We start from the raw sequence: 12152 nt of genomic DNA on the forward strand, positions 1-12152 counted from the left end.
ACTATATTTGATGAAAAAAAAATTTACACCCCCCTTTTGCATGTATGGGGACCCCCCCTTAAATTCGTCGTAAGAGGATGTAACTCACTATATGCGTGAGCGTTCACAGTTCCCACCTTTCTACCAAATTTGGTCTCAATCGCTATAAACGTCTCCGAGAAAAATGCGTGTGACGGACAGACAGACAGACAGACAGACAGATAGACAGACAGACGGACAGACAGACAGACAGTAAACCGATTTTAATAAGGTTTTGTTTTACAAACAAAACCTTAAAAATGGACACCTGAATGAACCATAGTGCATCAACTGCGCTTACGCGCCACATCTGTCAGTTCACTGAAATGTGTGTGAACTTTTGCTGACGTAGTTCTTGTTTGGGATTGTGTCACACCAAGGTATCCCGATGAGACGAGTGTGAGAATGAACAGATGATGCTAGATTTTGTACCAGGCTCCTCGAAAGAGGATACTCTGGTGGGATCCTCTTTAACGAAAAATCTGCATGATCTCTACCTTATGAAGATGCCCTTAAATTCTCAGAAGCCACCAGAGCTTAGTAAAACATGCCCATTGTAGTCAGATTGCTTAGAATTACGATTATCCTCAACTTTGTCAATCCAATCTAACTACCGGAAGTATAAATCGAAAAAAGGCATCCCCCGTTTTCTCGTGGTGATTGTACGACGACATTTTTTTTCGCTCTACCTTGAACAAATTTTACGCTTGTACTCAAAACCTTGACTTGAAGGACTACTTTCAAATCCTGACAATATTGTCGTGAGAAAGGAAATGTATTTTAAATTTATATACTCTTTCAACCACAGGAAAAAATGCTCCAAGGCTTGGAAAAAACTTGAAATTAACTGGGCCATGAAAACTATATAACATTCTTTTCATCAAACTTAAGGAGGAAACTGCAGTTATGGCCACCAAACCCATGAGCACCAAGAAATTTATGTGCGTAGACAACCATCAAGATGTTCACACTTATGTTAAAATAAGCTGACTCAAATATCACCAGCATTCATAGGAAACTGTTTTCTTATGTAAAATTAACTTTTATCCCGTTAACAATTTCTTAACCACCCCTGGAGGCGGACAAACAAAGCAACCTTTTCAACCTATTTCACCCAGATATTCTCTACTGCATATGCAAGAGTTTACACCATCACTCCTTAACCACAATTGACCCAAATGCATAATTTCATCCCAAGCCTGAAGTAACTGCTCGGCGAAGGAACAAGCAACGCATACACACTTAGGTCAAGAGGATGTAAGTTACGAAGGAGTCGATACGAGATGCAATGCACTCCGCCACTCAACGTCCTCCCCCTCCGCTATGAGTGAAGATTCGTCTATCATCCATTCGAGGAGGTTATGTGAATTATAAGGCGAACTTTGTGAATACAATTAGACTTTTCATTAACTTGCATGTGAATGGGTGAAAACTCATGGGGGTTATTAAAAAATTTTGAAAAATTCAAATTAGCTCCTTCCCGTGCCAGGAAATAAGGAAAGGAAACTTTCGATCCACAAGGGGTCTCGGTGTCAGACACGCGAAAGCTGGTTGGACCACGCTCTTCTATGAGGGTTACTATGCGAAGAATATTCAGAATATCGTGTTATACCATAGAGGAAAAAAGTATGCGCTGAAATAAGGGATGAAACTTTTTGCCTGTGCATGTCAATAGCAATAACTTGCCCAGTTCAATGGCGCGTATCGAACTTCCCTTTTTCATTTCTTTTCTGCAGCAACAATTATGGTTACTTGGCTTAGGGAAGCAAGGTGAATAAGAGCACAAAGATAGGATTCGCCAGGAATCAGAGATTTAGGGTTCAGTACTAACGGCAATACCAATAAAATCATTGGAGGAAGGAGTTTTTTAAACTTGAATCCATCTTGGCAGTTGAACCAGAAAGAAGCTACAATGAAACACATTAGCTCTCGACAGGGACATGTCAGTTTTTCATGGGAGAATCCTGGCAATTCAGCAGCTCAATCAGAATCCCAGATAGGCTTCAATCGTTCAATGAACCAAAAATTCCTTCTACCATTTCATTGGTAGCGAATCTCCTCTCGTTTTCCTTTGAATTGCCCAAATACAATTTACATAAGAAATCAATTTCACAAGTAACCCCACATTACATTAAAAGTTGGTTTGCAGCTGTGATTTCCGAAGCTATCATCTGGAGAAATATGTGAGTATGAGGAAGGTACGAAAGGCACATTCTGCTTTTGTCAGTTCCTCCACTACAAATAAGAAATTAGGAAACACTCGAGTGAGCACCTAAGTGGAATTCTCCTTTTTTCTGGCCACACAATTTTACGATTAGTATATTCTTGCTTCCCATATCAAATGCAGGTTACTTTACTTCGGAATAGAAAACTTCAGCCGATAGCAGTAGGAATCAAGTTGCCACGACAGCAACCCTAATAACGTGCGCCCTTATCGTGCGGGAAGTTTCTGAGAGTAGATTGTAGCGGAGTTATTTCAAGATGTTCACTCGACAAGTGGCAAAAAATTATATACAGGCATCTGAGCATTATATTGTGTTAAAGGGAAGATTGGACTGTCTTATGGAGGTCCTGTAAGAGGTGCCGTGCTACAGACAGAGTGTAGCAACTTATGACTAAAGTTCAACGACGGAGAAAATGGAGCAAAGTTGTACCTACTCAAGTTGGTAGGATTATTGCGAAAAGGCATCATCTTCTTTGAATATTAGGGTAGATTCTCGTAGATGAAGTGAATGAACACACACAAGATGTTTGATTTTGGGAATTTGGATCTGCCCTGAAGTGGTGTTGAACTTTGTTATTGGATTCTTGTCGACAATTAGACCAGAGGCCCTTACCGCCGAAATCAGTTACACACATTCAGACATTTCATGTGGATTATTTAGAAAGGATTGCTCTACTAAAAGTGGGCATTAGCATAAAGTAATGCGAAAAATAACAACGCGTTACAAAAATAAAGGAGCCAACTAGATTACAGCAAGGAGAGAACACTTTAATAATCCTATGCAGTCCACCTACTCTACTAAATAGATGAACAGATGAGAGCTAAACACACGCCATTACCTATGTAAAACTAATAAATTGCTTTTCAATATAATCTTTCTCTTACAGGGGTTCATCATTCATAATCCACACCTTATCACAATTAATCAATCGAGCCGGGAGCAACACAAGAGCCGAGGCAGTACTCGCCTAAAGCGCTATACACAAGGATGAGAGGTTGTAAGCGTTGTTGTAATCCGTTCGACAACAAAATCCCTTCAAAATAATTCATTTAGCAGAGAGAGATACTGTGTTTGAGCTCCTATCGGCAATGAGCTCACGAAAATACTGTGGCCTGCGAACATAATTGGATCCAGGAACATGCTACCTTCTAACATTCGTGTATCTCTCTGAGACAGTACATCATACAAAGATACACCTCATGCTATGTTGCAAGTGAACCGCACACAATCCCTTCTGTGTTCATTAATCTGCCATTAATTTCGGATCGGTGAAAAGGATATTTCGGAAGTAAGTACAGTTCAAAGCACATAAACTGACCTAGGATATGGTGTATCGTCCGAAACACTCCATTATCTGACATGATGGGCTTACAGACGTGTGGAGGGGATGTTAAGACGGAATGGTTGCAGATTTAGGCAGGCTTTGATGTATAGACTAATTGACGGGTCGTAAAGTAAAGAGTCCTTTAAAATGGCCTGACTATCAACAAAAACCGCTTAATGGTCTGTTGTTAACGTCAATTAACGTATTCATAAACTTTATTGTTCTCAAGAACAGGTAATAAAACTTTGGCCTCGGTGGTAAACAAAGGAAGTAGGAAGCTACTGATTGGGAGTAAATATCAAGGAATTATGAAGAAGAAGACTTTAGGATTTATCGTCTTGAGTTGCTGATTTTCTGAAGGTCAATATATATTCTAAATCGGAAAAACTGGAAGCAAAAGATTATTACGCAGAAACATCGGGAATGATAGGGCTACGACAACAAATTTAGCAACAAACTGCATCCAACTGGGACGACTTCGGTCCTGATGGAAAAGGGAATTCGGAGCAGTGACTATGTTCCCAAATATAGTATAAATCAATACTTTTAATTCAATTCTCTAAGTCTATTGCAAAATGCGACTAAAACGCATGAAATATTACTAACGTTTCCTATCAGGGCCTGTTTTCTGACCATCATCATTTCCAGCTATCAAAAGAAGGGTTTCAAAATTTACACAGACTCCGCGAGAATTTTTACTAAAAGTTGCTAGTATGATCCCTTCAAAGAGAAGAATTGATGGCGCGCTGGTTGAGGCGGTAGAGCGTCAGCTTCCCAAATTCGCTGCTCTGTGTTTGTCTCGCTGCTGTGAGCTTATCACTTGCACATCGTTAACTGTGATGATAGTAAAATTTAAGCACAATCTGACTGTGTGCTATACTCAATCAAGGAGTGAACATGAGACACTATAGTTTGGCCATTCCAAGTCGAGGTAAGGGTAGATGGTGCAATCCCAACTACGCGACCAGCTTTTTGGAAAAAGTGTGTCCAGATTGCTTAAGTGGTTAAAGCGCTGGACTGTCGTACCAGAAAGTCGCGGTTCAAATCTCACCGGGGGCTGAGGGATTTGTTATCGTCACTGGATGTCGGATACCAGTCGGCTCAGTTGTGAATACCTGCGTCAAATCAGGGTAATAATCTCAGTCGAGTGCAATGCCAAACACATTGCTTCCTACAGTGTACTGTAGTGTACCATTACGGTCTTGAATGAAGGGCTCTAACACACTTCAAGGCCGTGACCCAGCTTGATTGTTGCGACAATGATTATTATTTGCTTTCGGAAAAAAGCTGAGTCTGAGCTGAGCAATAAACTAATACGGACGATACAACCACGACTCGCCCCCCTCATGACCTGCGATCAGTTTCAAATTAGATTCTAATAGAGATATTCCACAATTCATCCCAAAATATTCCTCTTAGGACCTTCTAAATGTAAACTCTCGAAATAGATATTATTATAGTTGTCATTAAACGCAATCCGCACACGTAGTGTCATTCCCGGTGTGACAATGTGTTCCCGAGAAGCATACACTTCCCCTCCAATGACCTGCGTCATGTGTTTCTAAAGCGACTAATTAGCCAGCCAACCTAGCATACCAGATTCCACTGAGCAACATCGCAGTAGAGTTCTCGCCCTTTCTTAACCTGACGTGTCCACTGACTTCTAATCAACCGGCCAACCGTTATCTCATACATATTCCGACACGGCTTTGCCTTGGGAATTGCACCTGATTAGAATGTCTTGATGATGTCTCGAAGTCAGGTATCAAAGAAGGGCTGACGCTTTTAAGTACGCCCAAACTCTACACAGGTAGAGAACCTAGATAGGAGAAATTGTTAACGATCTCAAAGTTGTATCTCCCAACTTCATTGTCCTTATTCGAAGAGTTCCAGCGCATGCCGTACGCATTTTGGTTTTTGATACTGATGTTGCCACCATGTATTGCGTCTTGCCTTCGGTAATATGCAGCACAAGATTTCGGGCCGCCTACTCGATATGGATGAAGGCGGACTGCACATCTGCGGTTGTTCTTCCCATAATGTCAACATCGTCCAGACTGGCCAGTATTTGGGTGGACTTGAACAGGATGGTGCTTCTCGCATTAAGATCAACATTACGAACCATTTTTTCAGAGCCAGGTTAAAGAGGATGCACAATCCCCTTGTCTTACAGGCACCCCCTTGTCTTCCACCATTGTTGACGTCAAATAGTCTGGAGATTGATTTTGCTGCTTTTATCTGGCCTCGGACATTGATCAGAGTCAGCCTAGTCAGTTCGGGATACCTAATTCTCTCATAGCCGTGTACAGTTTTACCCTGGAAACGCTACCATAGGCGACCCTATAGTTGATGAAAAGACGCAACTGATAGCCATACTCCGAAAGTCTTTGCATCGCTTGTCGAACAGCGAAAATCTGATCTGTTGCTGATTTGCCTCAAGCGTTTCTGGTACGAGAGGATGATGTTCTGAGCGCATGAGGCGAGTATCTTATGGTTGCAAATCAGATTTCCCTTTTTGGCTCGGCAGGATAAGCATCGAGGTGTATAAACCTTCATCCTGTTGTCTTATTGATAAAATTCCCGCGCATGTGTCGTGTACTTTTCGAATTCACAGGGTCCCTTCCTCCGTTCGTGTAGTCTCTTCCCCAGACGACGGAGTTCGTGATAGGCCCAAGAAAAACAATAAACAAATCTCAGTTTCCTTTTAAGTCAATGAGGTTCTTATAATTCTCCGAATACGAATTTCTTCAGCGGATTATGCCACTTGGCATGCATTCAGCCCGGATACCTGAGTGGTTAGAGCGCAAGGCTGTCCAAGGGAAGGTCGCGGTTCAAATCTCACTTTTGGCAGACTCAGCTGTAAATGAGTACCTGAGCCAAAGCCGGGTAATAATCTCGGGCGAGCACAAAGCTGACCACATTGCCTCCTAGAGGGTACTGTAATCATGGAGTGTACCGCTACGGTCTTGAAAGAAGTGGTCTAACATACTTCAAGGCGCTGATTCTGGCATCTGCGCATTCTCGCCTTCTTTGAGGATGCAGCACCAGTATTCCTCCTTTCCTCTGCTAGCTGTTCAACTTCAACACACTCGTTCCAACATTCTTTGCGCCTGGGGCCAATTATATTGGTGGCCTTAACAATGATAACGTTCTTCAGATGGTTGTGAAGATCATTTGTTAAGGGGGTCATCCCGTGTGAAAGCAGTTTTTTTTCGCTTTTTCTAGAAATTTTTTGTGACGAAGTGGATAAAGGTATATATATATATATTTTTTAAGGTATTGAGCATGCCTAGTAATTTATCGAGCACGATAACATCGTGCGTTATTGAAATACAGAGCAACTTATATACCCATCTGCAAAACAAGGTGTTTTTCTGCTGCCACGTCCTGCCTGCCTGCTGATCGTCTTAGAGAAAAACATAAACAGCATTTTAACATGCAAACAAGGATAATGAAAAAATATTGAAAAGTCATTTTTTGGTGCCTTGTTAAACTTTTGTTTATAAATTTTGACGTTTTTTCAAGGCTTCTTTAATGAATAAAAAAAACTACTGAATGAATCGCAATTATCCTAGTTTGCGGACCTCTGTTAACTGTGGTTATTGCGGCATCCATTTTCCCTTGTAGGTGGTTAAGGAGCACTGTACTACGGATGGCTTTAGTATTCGCTCTTACCAGAGTGTCAGACGAAATTCTAGGCGGTGTTATAATTCAAACCCGGAGCACTATGCCAACGAGATAGTGATCCGTGTCTAGGTATATTGGCCCCTTTTTTGTTTTGACATTCATTAAGGCTGAGAGGTGATGGCTTTCAATCAACAGTTTTTCAATTTGGTTGAATGTGGCCCGATCGAAAAGGCCCAAATTTGTTTGTGGAGTGTTTTCTGCGCAAACTAGGTACTTCCAAGAACCATTTCTAGCGGTACTGCTAATTGAATAATCTACAGCATATTGGAAGCCAACGTATCGCCTGAATTCGGAATCTGTCCCTACTTGGCTCGAAATACGATTTTGACATCATACTTGGGACACCCTCTACCGCGTGAATCATGGGACGTATCCACCGCCGACCCTGCAGTTTCCTCTGCAGGAGCATGAACGTTGATGGGGCTTATATTGTGAAATTTGCTCGTCAATTATCCAGCCTGAAAGACCGTTGATTATTGTCCCAAAGGAAAAATCCACTTTTCGTTTTTATTCGAGAGGTAGACTCCTGCTCCAGAACCATTTTCTGTTTTCGAGCCATCGGTGTAGCAGACGTCAATATATCCTGACACACATTCTTCTGATTAGTCCTAGTTTTCTCTTCGTTTCAAGATAACATCATATCTTCTACCAAACATATGTATGGGGATGTGAGAACCAGAATGCATTGTGAAAACTAGATTCAGTTCTCACAAAGACTCTTCCAATGCTATGTGCCCTCCACGTACATTGTTTTCTCATAAATCTAATCGAATCAGTTTATGAGCTGCTCTCATTGCAGTGCCCTGCAGACAAAGGTAATATGAACTGTAATCAGAGCTCACAACCACAGCTACTTTCTATTAGTAACTACTATATTTAATAGGATAATAGAATCTTTCACACAAAGGAGAGATTTCTATAGGATGAAAAAAAGGAGACCAAGTTACAGGACATTTTTACTATCTTGGAAAGACTAGCGACTAATTAACGACAAAATAATACTATGGAGCTGCGGCCGGTATACTATTGAGCCACTGGTTTCGTAAGCATTCCAAAAAGGGAGGTCGCCTTCCGTGGAGAAACAAAAAACTAAAGAGATTACGAACGACAACTAGCTTCAGAATCCACCTCCAGGGAAGCGAAAATTTGGTGATGATTTTTTGGTTCGTGGTGGATGTTTCCATCTTGAAGATTAAACAAGCAGAAGAAGGTATTAATTGAAGACGCGCGAAGCATGGAGTACACATTTGGGAGAACGGGTAAAGCGAGAGTGACGTTGGAAGAGGCATGGTAAACTACTGAAAGACGTTTACAATATGTGAGGAAAGTTCCAAGCAAAGTTAGAAAATCGTTAAAGGTTTCAGCAAATTAATTTGCAAATGATGTCAATTCATATAGAAATTGACAACTCACTTCAGGTTTGTTGTGCTAAATCAAGTCTATAAAAACAGTAAATTCAAGAAATTTTCTTCCAACAAACGTCGTGAAATTTTTTTGAATTTAAGAATAAAAGTTGCATTCAGTTGCATATAAATCACACTTTAAATACTAATCTTTCGAATTATCATACTTCTTGATTAATATTGAGTAGAAAATCGGAATATCCAATCATTCTGCAAAGGCATTAACGGCATTCGATCTTGGGATAATACAAAGTCAACTTGAGGACTTTCTATGATATGTTTTAGGACAACTTCAGCGAGTCTCCTAGAACCGTCCATCCAAATTTTGAATAAGAGTCACCTCTTTTCCAAAATATGATAAAGTAAAAAAGTAAAAAAAAAATCGTTCCAATAGTTGGCGGTCTTCCGCCTAAAAATAGTCGGCTTCTGTCAAAAGAATTTGACATAACTGCATCAATACAGCCACTTGCGTCGTCATCAGTCTTTTGTAAACATTTCTCTTTCATCCTAAGCATTACATGGATTTGCCTTCCGCCTTGAATCACTTGAGGTTTGCTCATCTCACGGGGCTAAACACTGAACACTGCACTTACCTCATTCTGGACTGACATACATATAAGTTTCCCTCTTGCCACGGACTTTTTCAAATTGTTAATAATATTCGTCAGAAGCCTTTCTCCAACACTAAAGAATTTTTTATTCAAATTTTTGTTTTTTATCACGTACTTAGAACACACTAAAATTTAACATTTCAAAAAAAGTTGAACATGAAATAAATTAAATTTGGTTAAACACTAATCGGACGGAGAATTTTTTTCACCAATTTCCAATTTCCATTTTTTCACCTGCTACTAAGATTGTCCTCACAGCAAATTTGTCACTGACTGAAAAATGATTTTTCAACCCTTTGATTTTGTATAGGGTGTTCGATCAGGTCATTTTCCGGGACAATAGGAGAGTTCAGTAATTACAAATTTGAAGCGAATGAATTCCAGCATGAAATAGTTCGATGAATATTTCTAGTCGAGTTGGTCCCGCAATGATTAATATTTTTTCAATTACGGTCATGCTTTCTTGTCTGGCGGCAAATTCCGGACAAAACTGACAAATTGAAAGACAACTTTTCTAAAGAGTATTTTCAGGGAGTTTTCCTTTTTTCATTTGATGATTTGAAAGTATCTGAAGCACTATTATTTCCGAGTTATGAAAATTGGTAGTTCGAAAAAAGATTACAGCTCAAAAGGACGAAAAGGTAATTGTTGCCTTTTTGCGGACGGCACGGCTGTGTGAGTCGAAGGAAGTCAGTCTTCTAACAAATTTTCCAATATAATGGGCTCGCGGTTTATCGTATTCTCCACAATATTCTCTATAGGCAGTTACATGAAAATAATTCCCTCTCAAAATAAAAAAAGGTCATTTTTCAGCCCTGTTACAAATCTCGAAAAGAGCATTCGTTAATTTTATGAAGGAGATTGACCGTCGCACATAGGTCCATTTGAAGGTTTAAGCCGGCTAAAAGTGGCAGAAATGAAGGGCAATCTCAGTAACGATAATACACCATCCATCCTCATTAATCTGTTAACATGTACGTGTAGGAATAGTTGCAGCACTTTCAGTGCGAAGATTAAAACAAAGTGAAAGTTTGAGTTGTCTTCTACTTTTTTTCAGCCTTTGTTCCGTTCACAAGCGGGGTCGGCTTGTCGTGATCGATTTCGCCATCTGGATGCAATCTCGAGGTTCCTAAATCCCCCCCCCCCCCCTAGGAAAACATCTGCATAAAGCATTGTATAGGGCGCTGGACGTTGGAAGTCCCGTGTGACGGTGTCCATATCAAGAACAAAGAGGACTGGTGAGAGGGCGTTTCCTTGATGAACACCGACAGAGACATGAAGCGGTTTTACACCCGCCATACTTCCAACTTTACTTTACGGATGGTGGTAGAGCAATTGAACCCAGCGCACGAGTTCTTCTTGGACTAAGTGTTGTCGTAGAGCATACCAGACGAGTTTGTGTGGCGCAAGGTCAAACGCTGTCTCTAGATCCAGAAATGCAATGTAAAGAGGGCGATGCTTCTCACTCGCCAGTGCGAAATTTTTGAGCTGTCTACCTGATATTTTAAAGTGATCGATATGAATTGAATTTTGTGAATAAGGTCACAAACGAAAATAAATAATAATCGTTTATTTTTGTTTGGGATAAGTCAACATCTACATAATGGTGGACCGGAAAAAATGGAGAGAAACTTACTCTCACTTGTTTGGTTCACGCACCCATCGTTTCGGGAATAGCACCCAGGTATTCAGAAAATAGAAAGAAAGATTACCAACAGCTTCTTCCAGGACAGAGGCAACTCATCAGATGCTACCTCACTTCTGCCCAGAGAGCTACATGACCGAAAACCAACTGTGGAAAGAAAAAGTGAGGGTAAGTTGGTAAGAGAGTAGTCCCGTCCAACATCGTGTAGACATGCACTTAGGGTACCTCATATCCCAAACAAAAAAATTACCTTAGGCTTATGTTTAAAGTACTGAAGGTTTTCAGTTGGACATAATTCGCACCCTTGTCGTGTTTACGATTAAATAAAAAGGAATGATTTCCATCTGTTGCCGCTTTCCGTCACTCTGCTTCCAGGGCAGAAGTTAGGCAGCAACTGATGAATTGCCTCTGCCCTGGACGAAACCGTTAATCATCGTTTTTTTTCTACTAAGAGATTTTTTTTCTCAAATGCAATAAAGTGGGATTTTCTTTAATTTAAGGGTACTTCGCGGTAGTGTGTAAGGCTTGCCTAATTTTCACGAAAAATTCGAATGTCTGTGAAACCATTTGCTGTCCTCTTATTATGACACCGCAGATAATTTAAGCAGCTCGAAGCAATGACTTGTCTATTTTAAAATCTCTATGAAAGAAAAATGGTTCAAAGCCCATAAAAAACAAGTAATATTCCTTAAACCCAATGCAGTTTGGTCAGAAAAAAGTTTTGGAAGTTCAAATAAACAAACGAGACTAGGTTAACGTTTCAAATCACTTAGAGAGAATAGTGAGAGGACCAAAAGAAGAAATCCAACACTCCAGGCGCGAAAAAAAGGGAAACTTCAAAAACAACAAAAAAAAATCAGTAACTATCCCTCCTTTGAAATAGAACAGGCCAACCTACGCCAATGATACGTCGCACCCAAGTGTTCATGAGGGTTTGGAGCCTTCGAGTGACAGTGATGGTCGCTTATCATCTACTACTGCCATATAGCAAGATGTCATGGCCCATTTAACTCCTCAATGTTCAACTGACAAAGCAGCATGAAAAACGTCACCGGTAACGAAAAGAAATAACATCGATGATGATGATATTAATCGTGCTACCCTAACACCAAAAAAATGTAACTTATTATCTTTGTTAGTGTTAGGATAACAGCGTTACCAACTTTGGACGAGACATTGGTGGCGGACTTAACATTGATAATGATTCCAACGACATAGAGGCCCTTGCCACCATCAGCA

At 40.4% G+C, this 12152-nt stretch overlaps 1 protein-coding gene across 9 annotated transcripts in view; it reads right to left on the minus strand.

Moving 5' to 3' along the window:
• LOC119656080 (CUGBP Elav-like family member 2) overlaps positions 1-12152 on the minus strand; it is a 417181-nt gene that overhangs the window by 339381 nt on the left and 65648 nt on the right. The window contains exon 1 of one of the 9 annotated variants that reach the window (XM_038062419.1): positions 9251-9555. The exons of the other annotated variants lie outside the window; for them this stretch is intronic. Coding sequence (XP_037918347.1) covers positions 9251-9255 — 5 coding nt within the window. The 5' untranslated portion in view covers positions 9256-9555. Of the gene's footprint in view, positions 1-9250; positions 9556-12152 lie in introns of those variants that run through there. 9 annotated transcript variants of the gene reach the window in all.

This window comes from Hermetia illucens, chromosome 1, assembly GCF_905115235.1.
Source record: "Hermetia illucens chromosome 1, iHerIll2.2.curated.20191125, whole genome shotgun sequence".
NCBI lineage: Eukaryota > Metazoa > Arthropoda > Insecta > Diptera > Stratiomyidae > Hermetia > Hermetia illucens.